At 41.8% G+C, this 16,096-nt stretch overlaps 1 protein-coding gene across 29 annotated transcripts in view; it reads right to left on the bottom strand.

Moving 5' to 3' along the window:
* CACNA1C (calcium voltage-gated channel subunit alpha1 C) overlaps nt 1-16,096 on the bottom strand; it is an 852,604-nt gene that overhangs the window by 349,663 nt on the left and 486,845 nt on the right. For 28 of the 29 annotated variants that reach the window (XM_053254970.1, XM_053254974.1, XM_053254969.1 and 25 more), the window contains one exon: nt 3,601-3,740. In XM_053254970.1, the coding sequence (XP_053110945.1) occupies nt 3,601-3,740 (140 nt within the window). Of the gene's footprint in view, nt 1-3,600; nt 3,741-9,353; nt 9,369-16,096 lie in introns of those variants that run through there. The other variant, XM_053255000.1, reaches the window with a different exon arrangement.

The following is a 16,096-nucleotide window of genomic DNA, read 5'->3' as shown; positions in this document are numbered from 1 at the left end:
CTTTCTGGCACCTTGCAGAGACAAGCATTCCCAAACTTGGGGTGGGTGGGTGGATGTAGAAGAAGGGCCTAAGACACTGTGTACTAGAGTAGAGCATCCACAGGAGCATGCCTAAGCCCTGCACCCACAGGGATGCGCTTTGTCCCAGGACCTAGGTTACCTCTCTGTGGCCCCAACAGTAGCATCTATTATCTTTGCATTTCTTCAGTTTGTGCTGCTGTCCTTCCTTGGAGGATTCCATGTAGAAGCTTGAGACTATGGCTCAACTTCTCACTGAAGTTGTAAATTTGTATCAGGGATGTACCACTTCTAACTGCAGGTGGGGACTTACACTGTGCACTCTAGCATTAAAAAACAATCCGTGCACAAAGAAAATTAGGTATTAGGAAAAATTCTAGTCCGTCTGTCTCTCTGACATGCTAGTTTTCTACATGGCAGTACTATTTTGGTATGGAAGAATATGCAGACTTAAGCCACCTTAAGCGCAAAGTAGTCCAGTCCAGACGCAGGATTACCACTTCAGAATTAGGTCCAAATTTCACCGAGTTATTCATTAACTAGGATTCTTTTCTCTGTTCCTTCAGTAAATAAGGGAGAGTGACTGCATACTGTATCCCTAAGGATTCTATGACTAGTTAAGGAAATGCTATTAGTTACCACATATTACACAAACATTTCATTTAAAATGTTTTAAAGTGAAATTGGGGCATCTTCCTCATAATAAACAGAATATTTCCCTTGAGGGGGAACCCCCAAATTCACTTCAACTTTCCTTTCAGTGACTTCTTTGTTGCAGCTCTTGTTTTATTGAAAGTTATGGTTCACCCAACTAAGACTGCCGCTAGAATTTCATCAGAAGCAAAATTCAGTGCACATTTGTGGCAGGGATTCTCTGACAGCCAGACCATACACAATGCGAAATATTTTGGCATGTAAGTAGAGGCTTGACTTGCTCACAAGTAGCAGCTGTGTGGGACTAAGGTTCAGATGGGGACTACAGCATGGAAGCAGAGGGCATTCAGTGCTTTACTTCTGCATTCTTTTCTCACAAAAAAATCACCCCGCCATACTAACCCTGAAAGTGCCGTTTTTTACATTGGCACTTGTGGGGTTAAATATTCATTTTGGGATAGGTGTGTGATTTTTGGCAGGAAAACAACATGGATATAGAGACTAAGATACTCCCTGCCTCTGTGCTGTGGTCCTGATCCAAACTGCAGCCCCATGCAGCTATTACTAACAAGTAAAGTCAAGCCTCTAACCACACACTGATGCACTGAACAACGCATCTACTTTGGCCCTCAGCTCTTTGCTAGGCCATTGTTAGCTAACTAGAGCCAAACCAGAGCTGTTTGTGAGAGTTCGGTTATTCAACGTGTTTTTCTTTGCTTAAAAGCAGCCACTGGGGTTGAATCAAGGAAGCAATGCTGGGGGAGAGGAGGTTTAATCTTTTACCCAAGTACCATTTTCCCCATTTAAATTGGCCCTTGAAGCTTTATTAGTTGGGGGTGGGGGGAGGAAGGAAATCTGATCAGAGATGGGGAAGGACCATAGCTCAGCAGAAGATCATGTGCTTGCACGCAGAAGGTCCCAGGTTCAATTCCTGGCATTTCCAGGTAGGACCAAGAAGTATCCATCTGAAACTCTGGAAAGCTGTTCCCAGCCAGTGTAGACAATACTGAGCAGGATGGACCAATGGTCTGACAAAGTATAAGGCAGCTTCCTATGTACGTAACAGATCTCCCACATCTTTTCCAATTGGCTCTAAAGCAAGCATGTCTTTAGTCCACAAAACTTGTCTTTATCCTTAGTGTTGGTATATATATATAGGACACAAGCACTCTGAAAGCCTGAGTTAGAACATTTTTATCTGCTAAATTTATGAAAGTCAGCTGGAAAAGAGACAGACATGTATGAACAATTCCTCTGCATCATACAAACATAATTGAGTTCCCGGAACTGGGTGATTTGTCTTTGAAGAGAAGCAGTACACCTACACCTCAGGAATAATCTGCTTCCACATGAGCCTGACCAGCACTTAAGATCAGGTTCAGAGACTCTGCTCTCTGAACATAAGTACATAAGAACAGCCCTGCTGGATCAGGCCCAAGGCCCATCTAGTCGCCATCTCACCTGCTGTTACACCCCTGCAACTGGTACTCAGAGGATCCTGCCTTTGAGGCTGGAGGTGGCCTTTAGTCCTCCAACTAGTAGCCGATGATAGACCTCTCCTCCATGAAGTTACCCAAACCCCTCTTAAAGCCATCCAGGTTGTTGGCTTGTGGCAGAGAATTCCACAAGTTGATTATGCATTGTGTGAAAAAGTACCTCTGTTTGCTGGTCCTAAATTTCCTGGCAATCAATTTCATGGGATGACTCCTGGTTCTAATGTTAATTTCTCTCTATCCACTTTCTCCACACCATGCATGATTTTATAGACCTTTGTCATGTCTCCCTGCAGTTGTCTTTTTTTCTAAACTAAAAAGCCCCAGGTGTTGTAGCCTTGCCTCATAAGAAAGGTGCTCTCTAGGCCCCTGATCATCTTGGTTGCCCTCTTCTGCACCTTTTCCAGTTCTACAATGTCCTTTGTTAGATGTGGTAACCAGATGTGGTGTTCTGCCTTTGTGTGCAATCCCCTGGATTGCACACAATTAGTGGATAGGGCCTTCTTGGTGGTGATGCCTGGATTCTGGAATGTCCTCCCCATGGCAATCTGCCTGGTCCCTTCTCTTGCTACATTTTGGCATTTTTCAAAGGCTAACTTTTATTTCACCAGGCTTTTCATCTATGAGTAGAGCTGCTGACTTTGATATGATCTATTTTAGCGCAGGGGTTCCCAACGAGTGGTACTCCTGGAGCCCTTTCTCACGATCCGTGAGCACTTTCTTACCTCCCTCGCAGACTATTGCCCTGTCCATGCTCGGTGTGTGGGTCACGCATCCACACAGACTCCAGCTCTCTCTGGCAGCAGTGGAGGGTCAGGGCTGGCATGCATCACTCCCCCCTCCCTGAAATCCCATAATGCACCACGCAAGTGCACAATGTATTATGGGGACACACACACACCCCGACGCTGGCCGGAACCCCCACAGCAGCCCTGGCTGGCAGACAACCAAATAAATTGGGTTAAGAGAGCATTTCTTAATGCTCTCATTTAAGAGCCTGGCCTCTTAATGGAGTTTGCCGCCAGACTGCTGCCAGGAACTGAGTGGCTCCCGCAGTTCTTACCGTCAGCAAAGACTGGGCTTGGCTTTCCAGCCTGGTTTGTAAGAACAGCCTCCAGATGTTGCTGAACCACAACTTCCATTATACCCAGCTAAAATTCACTGTGGCAGGGATGATGGGAGTTGTAGTTCTGCAACAACTGGAATACCACCAGTTAGGAACCTCTGTTTTAGTGTATACTATTTTACTGCTGATTTTTACTACAGCTATTCATGTACTGCTGTTGTTAGCACTTTATAGTATTGGTATAATTCTTTTGCTGTTCATTTTTAATTTTGTAAGCCACGAGGTGGGATTAATAAAATGATAACACTAATAATAAATATTAATTTATAATTATAAAATAATAATAATAATAATAATAGAGACACTTACCCTACGACCACAATTATAAAATCTAGTAAATTCCAGCCATTGCGGAGGTAAGCGTTAGGATGAAAGAGAAGTCCATATGCTATTACTTTTAAAAATGCTTCCACTGTAAAAATTATGAGAAAGAGATATTCCACTCGTTCCTGCAGAGAAGAAAAAGAAAACAAGAAACACTGCAATTAACTGCATGTTGTGCAAGAACAGCAACAATATACCATCCCAGCTCATGGAGGGGAGAAGGAATCCAAAATTAGGATGACCCCTTGACATGATATGGCTTCCTACTGCTCATCCTACCCACAAATCCACTACTATCTACATAGGAATCACCCTGTACTGCTTTTTTCTGGATGGACTACATCTGAGCCTAGTTACAAGGAAGCAGCACCACAGACAATACAGTGCCAGAGTGTGTAAACCAACCAATGAGTCAGTCTGGGATTTTCTGTCATTGTGGTGTTTTTGAAGCTATATCTTCCTATCCCCTAAAAATAGTGGACAGACAATTTGAGGAATTCTGACTTCTCCATTTTCATGTATGCACAAAAGACAACACATGTGATCACTACCATAGGAAAAGCATTAATTCTAGTGATTAAATTCCTATCACTTAACTGCAGAAAGAACAAAAGTAAAGAACCATTGACAGACTGAATTGGGCCTCTAACACATGACATAGCATTATTTTACATTTTTTACTTTAATTTTTTTCATCAAACAAGCCAAACACAAACCATTATGCACATCATAATCAGAATTCATACAATAATCTCATTAGATCCACTTTGCATTTTTTAACCAACTACAAAAAAAAATCTTACATTAAAATATAAGTTCTCAAATTATTTCTCTTCTATCCCTATAATTTAATTCATAGAGAGGAGTCATGTAGCATTAGTGTTTTGCAGATGGAATTATGCAAACCAGGAAGTCCCCAGTTCAAATTTCATGTCAGCTACAAATTCATTAGTGGCTTTAGACAAACCACTGTCTACTGGGTTTAGCCCTTGCCATCTCATCTGCAACTATGGTGACAGCAATACCTACTCTTACAAGACTGTTGCAAGTCATACTGAGATAATGCATGTGGAACATTTTGAAAAATGCTATGATATTTATTAATACTTTGAATAATATCAGACTTCCAGTACATCAACAGACCAGACCCTTTTTCCTGCCTCATATTCATTAGTTACCATCTTTTTGACCTATTTGTATAATGCCCACATTGATCTAGTAGGAAACAAGCTAGACTTTGCCATTCGCTTGGTGCTTTTCAATCAGTGGTATGATCATTAGGGGTACTTCACAGGATAGCAAGTAATACATGGCCCCATTGTGCTGTGCTGACTGTGCAATACTGTTCCACCTGGTCTGATCCCAGCAGAGGTGGAGATGGCTGAGGCAGCAGTGCAATGGCAGCAACGTGTGGCACTGTTGTAACTGCTGCTCGCACTGCCTGCCTGCCCATCTTGCCTCCCTTTGCTGGGCTGCAACAAGGTCTAATGTTCTCACTGCCCCTAACCAGTAAGAAGAGGCACTGGTGTGGTGATGTCGTTAGAATGTGTCATGGCCTGGCAAAGGGAGGCATGCCAGCAGTGGCAGTGAGTGGGCAGATGGATGACCAGTGAGATGGGCTGCGAAGGCAGGTGAACCCCATGCCCATGAGAGGGGCACAGCCCCCTATTCACAGGCGGCCCAGGAACATTTGTTTCCCCCTTGCTCAATGGCAGCCATGCCCCTGTTTTACTATAAACTGCTTAGAGTTTTTGGAAGAAAAACAGGATAGAAACGAACAAATCTCTGCACTTCTTTGTTGCACTTTCCCCGGGTACTTCCTCTTCTAGATCCTGTTTTGACAGTGGTGGTTCAAGACCTCTATGTGCTTGAGGCAGGACACCACATACCGACCCTCCTCCTTTCCTTTTGCCTAGTTCACAAGTTTGGCAAAGTGCCATCGCTCAGTGGCAGAGCACATGCTTTGTACACAGAAAGTCCTGGCTTCAACCCCTGACACCTCCAGATAGCCTATAGGGCTGAGAAAGGCCCCCACCTGCAACCCTGGAGAGCCACTGCCTTTTAGCAGAGATAATACTGAGCTAGATGAACAAATGGTTTGATTCAGTAAAAAGCAGCTCCACAATTTTGTATGTAACATGGACCTTAATAAAGTGCACTCTTGCAGTCAGCAGTATTAACTACCTTTTAACGTGTCCGTTTTTATTTTTTATTTATTTTTATATTTATATCCTGTTCTTCCAAGGAGCCCAGAGCAGTGTACATGTGATGCTTATCCTCACAACCACCTTGTGAGTTAGGTTAGGCTAAAAGATAAGTGGCCGGCCCAAAGTCATCCAGTGAGTTTCATGGCTTAATGGGGATTTGGACTCAGGTCTCCCCAGTCCTAGTCCAACACTCTAACCACTACACCACAATGGCTTTGTGGCTTTTATTGTGCTTACTCTCCCTCACTCCTTGTGAAGTAGGTAGTACTATTTACTATTCCCATTTTGCTGTTGAGAGACTGAGGGAAAGAGGCTTGCCTAAAGTCATATAATAAGATCACTTCAAATGAAGGACTCTAATCCAAGAATATCAGATAAAAGCCCAGATTCAGACTCAGACTTTTAACTCATCTGCATTAGGAATGAAAATTCATTATAGTAAAAGCCTCCATTCCTCTCCCCATCATTCCACTGGGCCAGTAGAAGCCAACAGTTTCATCCATAATATGTGCTTCTAGAGATAAAAGCTCTCTTTTCAGATCAGGAACGTACGGGTTGTGTTTATTTCACAGAAGAATATAAACAACTACTACTACTACTATTACTGCTGCTACTGCTACTTTATATACCCCTCTTCAACAAAAACTCCCAAAGCAGTTTACATCGAGAAATCAAACTAAATAAATAAAGATGGATCCCAGTCATCAAAGGTCTCACAATCTAAAAAAAACCAGAAGATAGACACCAGCAATAGCTATTGGAGGGATGCTGTGCTGGGGTTGGATAGGGCCATATGCTCTCCCCCTGTCCAATAAATAAAATCACCACTTTAAAAAGGTGCCTCTTGGCTCAGTTAGCAGCCTGTACTTTCATCTTTTGAAAACTCATTCATTGAAGCTCTGGTATCTGAGAAGTTTGGCCCCCAAAGATCAATACTCTACTGATCTTGGGACTACTGGAATGAACACTGTAATTGGTAGTTTGGGGAAAGAATTAGAATGCATGCATATACACGCAGTATATATACCCCGCTTATCTGCATGAACTCACTCTCACCTCATCCATCTTTGAAAATAGGGCAGGCAGCAGGTCTGTATTTCATCTGATGCCCTGTGAGATTGTTCTGGCTCACTAGTCTACTTTCTTGGTGAACATAAGAACAGCCCTGCTGGATCAGGCCCAAGGAGGCCCATCTAGTCCAGCATCTTGTTTCACACAGTGGCCCACCAGATGCCGCTGGAAGCCACAGGCAGGAGTTGAGGGCATGCCCTCTCTCCTGCTGTTACTCCCCTGCAACTGGTACTCTGAGTGGATGATGATGATGATGATGATTTTTACATTTATATCCCGCTCTTCCTCCAAGGAGCCCAGAGCGGTGTACTACATCCTTGAGTTTCTCTTTCACAACAACCCTGTGAAGTAGGTTAGGCTGAGAGAGAAGTGACTGGCCCAGAGTCACCCAGCTAGTATTATGGCTGAATGGGGATTTGAACTCGGGTCTCCCCGGTCCTAGTCCAGCACTCTAACCACTACACCACGCTGGCTCTGGATGGTGCATGAAAGCAAATAAATGCTACCTCTCCCAAAATGTCCTTACTCGTATGTACAAAGTCCCTTATGCTGCTGACCATTATTCCTCTACTTCACTCCAAGAGGAAGAATAAAAAACTTGCAAGAGGTTTTAAAAGTTCATTTATTCATTCCTGAAATTTCTTTATACTCCACCAAATATAGCAGGGTGATCACAGGACAGCTTTTCTTAACCCACAGTTCCTAAAGCTGCATTTGAACATATCTCACCATCCCCTCATCATCAATTAATGGAGGATCCCCCACACACACACTTAACACGTATTTATTTAAATTCAATCTGCACATATCCAGAGGCGTATCTAGGGAAAATAGCGCCTAGGGCAAGCACTGAAATTGCGCCCCTGTCCAAACAGGGATGATGGGACTTGTAGTCAACAACATCTGGAAATCCCTGTTAAAAGGAACACTGTACCATCTAGACATGGTTGTTGATCAAAACCTGAAAACATGAGCCATTTTTATTAAAGACTTAGAACAACAGTCAGGAGTTATGTGAGGATTCCAGTGTCATTTTCTGTCTCATCTCATGCTTTTTAAAAACCATGACTTTGTCCTAAAGGATCACCTGCCCAAACTCCTGACAGCCTTTGTCTTGTGATGACAGTTGGCTCATGATGGGGTATATGTGCATTCACCACACTAGTGCTTACTTTGGCACCAGGAGAGAGTGTTTGCCACACTAGAGAGAGGCATTTGCAACAGGAGCAGACAGCCAAGTTCTGCCAGGGCCAAAACCAGCCCTTACCAGACTAAGAAATCATTGTAATTTGCCCCTTCCTGTCACAAGCAGTGTGCTGTTCTTTTATTATTGACTCTCAGATATCCTTACTCTCAGATATCTCAGTCATGGATGGAAAATATAGGGTCAATTTACAAGAGACACATTTTCTACATGGAAGTTTCTTCTGTGCAGGTGTTGTGCAGAAACCCATGTGTAGTGATCAATACATATGTATCTACTCCACACAGTTTCTTACAAAAATGACATCCCCACAGGAAATTTTGCTTCACATTAACTAGTTCTGGGTGATAGGCAATGGACAAGAATTTGGCAAAAGAATTTGGGCAGTATAAAAATATGTTAAATAAATAAAATATTTGTTTTTATCTTGTTGTAAACCTCCCAGACACATAAGTTTTGGGTTGTATAAAATATGTTAAATAAATAAAATAAAATGATGTTCCATTTACCAAGAAACACAGACAATGTAAGCATAAAACTGGATAAAATAAAGCAGGAAGTGCATCAGAGACCCTGGGCAACAGCAAGGTCTTTTATATGTTGTTCTATATGCAAGGAACTATCATATTTGCAAGGAAATTCCTGTCTCTAAAAGTCATTTCACTTTATGATATACATATATTTAATTAAAGGATAAGCAAAGCACAGTGTTTAAGAAGCAGAGCCCCACACACCCAGTTCTTTTCCCTATGACCAGAATAGGGTCATGTTCTACTGGAATATCTCCTATGTTTATGGATAACTTTCTACTGAATTTTACTCTTAGTGGAAGCAAGCTAGGTGTGTTATTTATGTTTCAAAATCTAAATCTAGATCAATTTGCTTGGATTAATATTGAACACACAAAATTTGAATCTAGATTAATTTTAACCTGCTCCTTTGAAATGAAATTACATTAATATAAATGTAAAGCTGGCTTTATTTAACTGAATGACTATTTACATTTCAATTATTTTTTAAATCATATGAAGTTCAGAATAATATCTAATTCAGCAAAGGAAATTAGTCAATTTTAATTCTGTTTCACTGAATATAAACTTTTGGCTGTCTGAGGGAAGCAAATGTTTACATCAATTGCAAACATCTTGTATTTTTAGAGCTAAATGGCTATTTAGTACAATGTGTTGGATGTAGAGAATTTTGAATTCATAAAAATAAAAGTGTAAATCAGCTTTCTGTTTAAAAGCTGCACCTACCAAAATTCCCTTCCTCCATATACAACTAAGAGGGACTCTTTCCTCCTTTGCAGCTGAGCACTGGATCTGCAGCCCTGTTCCTTCCTTTTCCCCACCAGCAATGGGTTTTCCCTTCTTCTATACAGTCAAGGCTTCCTTTCTCTTCCTTGAACTCACCCTCTTCTTGCAGGATTTCCATTGAAAAACCTCCTGCCTTGCAAACTGCAAGCCACAACTGCTCATAGGTTTGAAAATGCAAACACAAGTGTTTTTTTTAACAAGAAGGAGGCGGGACAGGATGGAACCTGGAGAGCATTCACACTTCTGGACCTCTCTAGGCACAAACTCATTGTTCATTTAACCCTTTCAGCCTCTCCTGAAAAACTAGTTTGTTGCAGTTCTCTTACATTTCTTTTATTGTATACATTTTTAAAAAGAAACAAACATCCTCTGCAGGGGCAGGGGGGAAGCATCAGCCTGAGAAAGCACCAGTCAGATATAATTTCTTTGAGACTACTTGAGAGCAGGCGGGGCACAGGCAATTTACTTACTTTGTACTCTGGGGTGGGTCAGGACTTGCAGCAAGAACATAAGACGAGACAGCAGGGCAGGCAGTCACAGTGCTTGCAAATGGGAACAAGCAACCCCGCCCAGGTTACTAGGATTCCCCCTCCCCAGCACTTATCAGTGTTTGCTGCCTGAAAGGAAGCCCTCAAATGACTCTGAAGAGCTTGCTCAGGCTCCTCAGAGCTTGAGGCCACACACCCTTAGATGTCACATGCAAGGGGGAGGGGCCTCAAGCTCCTTGCTCTGGATCTTTGGAGCTTGAGGCCACGCCTCCTTTGACACCACATGGCCTTGAGCTCTGAAGAGCGTGAGCAAGCTCTTTGGAGTCATTTCAGTCAGAGCTTGCTGGCTGAAAGCATCTATTCTTCCTTTCTCTCCCTCTCCGGAGGAAGAGAAAGGGGAATAGACACTTTCAGCCAGCAAACGCTGGCCAAAATAACGCAAGTGCTCGCTGGGGGGTGGGCGCATGGCAGGCAGTTTGTGCCCTGCCTGCCCCACCCTCGTTACGCCCCTGCACATATCTACCTATTCATCCTCCTTTCTTTTTTATTACCTTACCTTTTCCCTTTCTGCTTTTATTAATTGTATGTGTACCTAACCTATCTATAGAAATCCTGCTAATTTCATTTGCTGGTTTCTTTTGGGAGAAGAAAGAGGCAGTTTCTGGCCGGATTCTGGAGAATATGAGATTGTGATGCACAAGTTGATGCAGGCTGCTGGCCAGGTCAGTCTGGTGGGTCCTACTGCCACTTTCTGTGAACTGTGTGTGTACCAGAACACACCCAACACTTCCCTGCAGACACAGAGACACTTTATTGTGCCAGAAGAATATTGCTTGGGAAGATCGGCAGTGGTGAACCAGCTGTCTTTTTTGTAATCGTTCACCATTACAAATCTTTTAACTGAGAAATCCCATTATGAGATTCTTTCAAAACATGTTATTTTGAAAATAATGTTTTCAAAAGATGCAGTTTGAAGACCAGAATTTTGTAAACTTCAGCCCAGCCATTGCAACTGGCCTGATCAACAAAATGCTCATAGATCAGATGGTATCCTCAGAAGGGTTATTTCAAATTCATTCGCAGGAATGACCTCATTATTTTAAAATATTATGCTCCTCAAGCCCAACAAAAAGGAGCTTCAAAAAGGAAAGAAGTAGAGGAATAAGGGTCAGCAGCCCTTGGCGTCCCCAGAACACCACTACCATCAAGGAAGGAATGGGACAAAGAGGAAGCAAAGTATGTGGCGGGATGTGTGTGTGTGTCTGTCTGCCTTTCTGCATGCATCCACTAGAGAGGAAAACGTCCAGTGGATAGATTAAATCAGAGATTTAATTGTTTTTAAAAATCACATTTATAGACATAGCCTCTATTGTTAGAAACACACATAATTACAAGTGTAAACCTTTGGCTCAGTCAGATGCTCTCCTTGCCCAGTGGAAAACCTGCCATATTAGGCAACCAGAATATTATTCTACATTTATCCCTGCCTGAGTGCCCTTCTGTAGGCACACCACTGCTTTCCTTAGCTGAAGACAAGAAGACTTTACCTCATCTTATGCTGTACACATCTAAGTTAACATTCTTTCTTTGCAGCACAATGCAGCGTAAAATAATACTTTATGTTCCAGAAAAAGGCCCTAGGCAATCCAGATTGTCTGTACAATTACAGTAACTATCCATAACCAACAAATATTGATCTTCAGTACTGCCCAAATGCATGTGCTTAAATCTCTGCAGCTGCATATTGATTAATTATATGGCATTTCAAGGGACTACCACAAGATCCAGAACCCTACAACAAATTATTTGCATCTTAATTATTGCTGGGAGCTAGTTATCCATCCAACCAGGCACCCAATTTACTCCTGAGAAACCCTGCTTAGATGAACTGAAGTTGTGTACAGTACTATAATTCTACCAGAGGAAGAATAGAGTTGGCTTTATCAAAAAGTAAGTTGTTTTTTAAACTATTTAAAAATTAATTTTAGTATGAGAGCTTCAGCATTCCACACTTTAGCAGCTCCAGGTTATGTGTGCCTCTCCTTGCCCCCAGCCCCTGCTTTTCTAGGCTTTTCCTGAATCTTCTGCCAAGGCTCTTGTGGCTGCCCCTTAAGGGTTTTTCTCAAGCTTTTAATTAATATTAATTGGTGTTCTATCATAAAATGGTATTAATCATTTAATCCTGTTCTATATTTGTTGTATTTTAACTTATGTACACCACCTAGGGGTGCATGTGTCGGGTGGTATAGAAATATGATTTATAAATCGATAGGGGTCAGGGCAGAGCCAGGGAGGCCATACCCCGCAAAGGTGGGCTATGTTCACTAGCCTAGGTTCCATTAAGTCAACCATGCAAAAGGCTGAAGCTGGCACGAACTGTAGGAGGCAGAACATATTATCTTGTAGGAGGCAGAACATATCATCTTGAGGCATGATGGGGCCAATACAAAGGCTTCAAATTGTCTGCCAATTACAGTGGCCAAATTACCTAATACTTTTTGCCCCTCAAGATCACTCAAAAGGCCCATACACAGATGGTCCAAGCTAGGTCCCAGTGCTACATTTCAGCTTATGGCTACAATCCCGGCCAGAAAGAGGCTTAACCCCCACCCCCACAAATTCCCCTCGTATTTTACAACAGAGGTGGAATCACAGCTTCTGTATATGTAGACTGGATGGTCTAAATGGCTGCTGCCTCCCATTGCTCCACTTCCCTGAGCAGTAAGAAGTTCCAGGGATCCACAGCCCTCCTTGGATTAAGGTTTCCTTTGGAAAGAAAGTTGCTGCAGACTTATGGTGTCTTTCTAAAATTTGGTTTATTTACACAAATACATAGCTTGAACATTGGATGAAGCTGAGAAGATAACATTTTCCAAAGGAAAGGAGACTAAAGCGCTTTAAAGACGTTCTGCAGCAGCCCCATTGCTACACTGTCAGGGGCTGCCTCTGAAGTTGTGCAGCAGCCCCGGTGGGTGCTTAGTGTCAACAGGGGACTGAGCAGGATGTGCTCAATTCATTTTGAAAGCATGTATAGAATAAATCCAGTTAAAATGAAATCAAAACATATGTAAAATTACATATTTTTATTAAACAAAACAAAACAAAAACAGCACAACATGGCCACCAGAAGACAGGCCAAATACACTTTCCTCAGGTCTGAGCTTGGTAAGCTTGGAACTAAATGTTAAGACGCAGAGTGTTTCCAACAAGGGTGTTATTAGGGGGTGGCCCATGGGGCACAGGCCCCAATGAATTCACACCCCTAATTTCATCAGCCACCACTGTCCCCCATGATGTCTTCCAGAAAGGAAATGCAGCATAGGAGAGCACACCTAGCCCCACCCTAGCTCTCTGCTGTTTCTACTTTCATAGGAGCTGTATTATAATATTAGAGACTTTTAAAAACGTATGTAATTATTGGGAGGCCGGTATAATTGAGTTTAATCATCAGAAGGGGTGCTGTGGGCCCAGATCTTTAAAGCACTTAGCAACACCCTTGGTTTCTAGTCCTGTGCTGTCTCAATATGCCAATGTAGAATATTTGCAGAGGAAAGCATGTCCATTTATTCTCCCTTGCAACCCTCCATCCATTTTTAACATGTTTAAATTCATGTTCTTATTTTTGTCTTGCAAAGAAAAGGAAGCACTTTCCTCTATGACACTATGCCCCTCCTACCTCCCAGGCAGGTTAATGTATACCAGCCAGACTCCAAAAGCTAAAGAAGCAGGAGAAAACACCTGGAAGGAGAGAACTGGTAGGCACAAAAAGAGTTAGTGTCCCCCAGTTTCTTATTCTCCCCTACAAATGAAAATGCTTGTGGTTTTGTACCTGGCCTTTCCCAGTTTGTATTAGCCTTCCCCTGCCTTGCTTATTCATTGCACAATCATGCAATTCCAGTATTCTATCAACTACACCATTAATAGTAACAAGAGCAAAGTGCTCCAATTAACCCAGCTTTAACCAAATGCATGTGGATGCAGTAAAAAGAAAATACCACAACATCAATCTGCACTGCAATAATTTCCAGTAAATTCACCTGTCCTACAACATTAGACTGCAAAACAATCCATTTGCCTGTTAAAACTACTTTATTGCAAGCACTATTCCCAGCCTTAACATTTCATCGTTGTCATTACTCTGTATTGCTTTTCCCTGCGGAGTAAGTGATGTCTTTTAAAAAGGACTAGAATATCAAAACATGTACAACCATCTAACCCAGTTTTTGTTAAACCTATTTACCTGTACAACTTCCAAATGATAGTCTAACTCATACAGACTAAAATCAGCAGGCATAAACAACCAAATGTATGTGTGAAAATTTAAGGCATGGGCTCCCCGCACACACACTTTTAGATATTGAGTTAGGTAACGTATCTAGGAAAATAGCCATGTATACAGGAGTGCAGACAGAGGGAAAGTTTGAGGAGCAACTCCTCACTTATATTGTTTTGGTGGGGGAAGGAAAGGCACGTTTTAGGAGAGGTATGAATTATTAGGTTTTACAAGGGAGAGTCTGGTAAAATGTGGGGTGAACTCTTCAGAAGCTTAGGAGAATCCATATCCCTTTGCCATATATTCATAGGATATAAGATATTAAAAATTTGAGACTTATTGATTTCTGACTGACTTAGTCAGAAGTTTCTAGTCTTGCTGGCTAAAAACTTACAGAAATCTGGAGGTTTCTTGTGTATGTTGCAAGAAACCATGACTTCTCATTACGTCTAAACTGGTCCAGTAATTTCTTGGCTTGATTGCAACCTCGAAGTTATATAACCCTTTATTATAAGACTTTATAATAAAGGTCTAAGGGACACAAGATATTTTGTCTGTAATAATCAAGAATTATATAAATTGGATGTTGCAAGTGAGCTACTGAGTCTGTTCAGACAAAACAGGAAACCATGGTTCCCCGCTATATGAATGAGCCCTGTTCCCTGCTCTGATTTAAAACTGAATTCACATTCTGGTCTGGAAGCCAGAGTTAAATCATGGTTCCCAGGTTTACACAAGCCACAGAGTCATGGTTTAAAGAAACCAGGATTCCCAGCTGCATGAGCAAAGTGGTAAGGAGTAGATGTGAGGGAGAGGATGGACCCCATGAGTGTGGCTGTCCAGGGCCAGGGGTGTGCATGAAATGTGTTTTGAGCACCAGTTCAGCGCAGGGAGGGGAGCAGAAAGCAGGATCTTTAAGAAAGAGAGCAGGTCCTTACCTGCTCTCCCATGCAGCTTTCTGCTGGGGCGGCGCTCGGCCCAAGTACCCCTACACAGCACCAGCACACACATGGCCAGCACTGTGTTGTGGACCATGCAAATGATGCCCGTGCATGTGCAGACACGTCTATCTAAGGCTTGTTCTCATAGCAGGAAACTATGGTTTGATTTCCCATCACACTTGAACCCATTCACTAGCTGCTGATGAAATATTATTCTCTAGTTGTTCTTTCAAAAATCTTCTAGCTTAAACAAGTGATGAAACTACTGATTGAGAAACTGAGAGGTATCCTGAAAAAACACTGAATTTAGAAGTTACTACTGATAGGATTCATTAAGAGGAGTGTTATGCAAGATGTTTCTCCCAACTTCTGAAGCATAGTTTAATTTAAATATAGTTTTGTTAACATGAAATGTTTATGTATACGTTTCTTAACCAATCAAGAGTATTTGCTAACCATGGTTATCTGAGTTTATTGTCATTTCTTACAAGCTCGAGTGTATGTGTATTTTTAATACATAACCTGAAAGCTGATTCATGAACTCCAAATGTCACCAATTCTTCACAAAAGAGTCAGTGGAACATATTCCGAATATTGCAGATATTCACTTTAGTTATTCAGTGCAACAGTAAATTGTATGCTTTAGCAGCAGCAGATTATTTTTTTTTAAAGAACTGCACTGCAAGCAGTGTAAATGTTCCTCTTCTGAGAAAAGAAAGGTGTAAATGGAGGTAACTGTGTGATAGAGTAGCTTAGGAAAAATTAAGTGAAAGACTGTGCTTCTGGATTATAGGTTATCAACAAATACATGACATGGATATTCTTTCTATGTGAACATGTTGACCCAAGGCTGCAGTTAGCATTAACAACATTTACCTTTAACACTACAGAGCCAGATGTGCATTGTTATAGGATCAAGTCTATAAAGCAGATGTTGAGACAGATTTGTTGATCTTAGGTTACTTCCAAAACACACTTTGT

The sequence above is a fragment of the Hemicordylus capensis genome, chromosome 5 (genome assembly GCF_027244095.1).
Source record: "Hemicordylus capensis ecotype Gifberg chromosome 5, rHemCap1.1.pri, whole genome shotgun sequence".
Taxonomy (NCBI): Eukaryota; Metazoa; Chordata; class Lepidosauria; order Squamata; family Cordylidae; genus Hemicordylus; species Hemicordylus capensis.
Note: the sequence above shows the minus strand (reverse complement) of the source record. Positions and strands in the feature narration are given on the sequence as shown.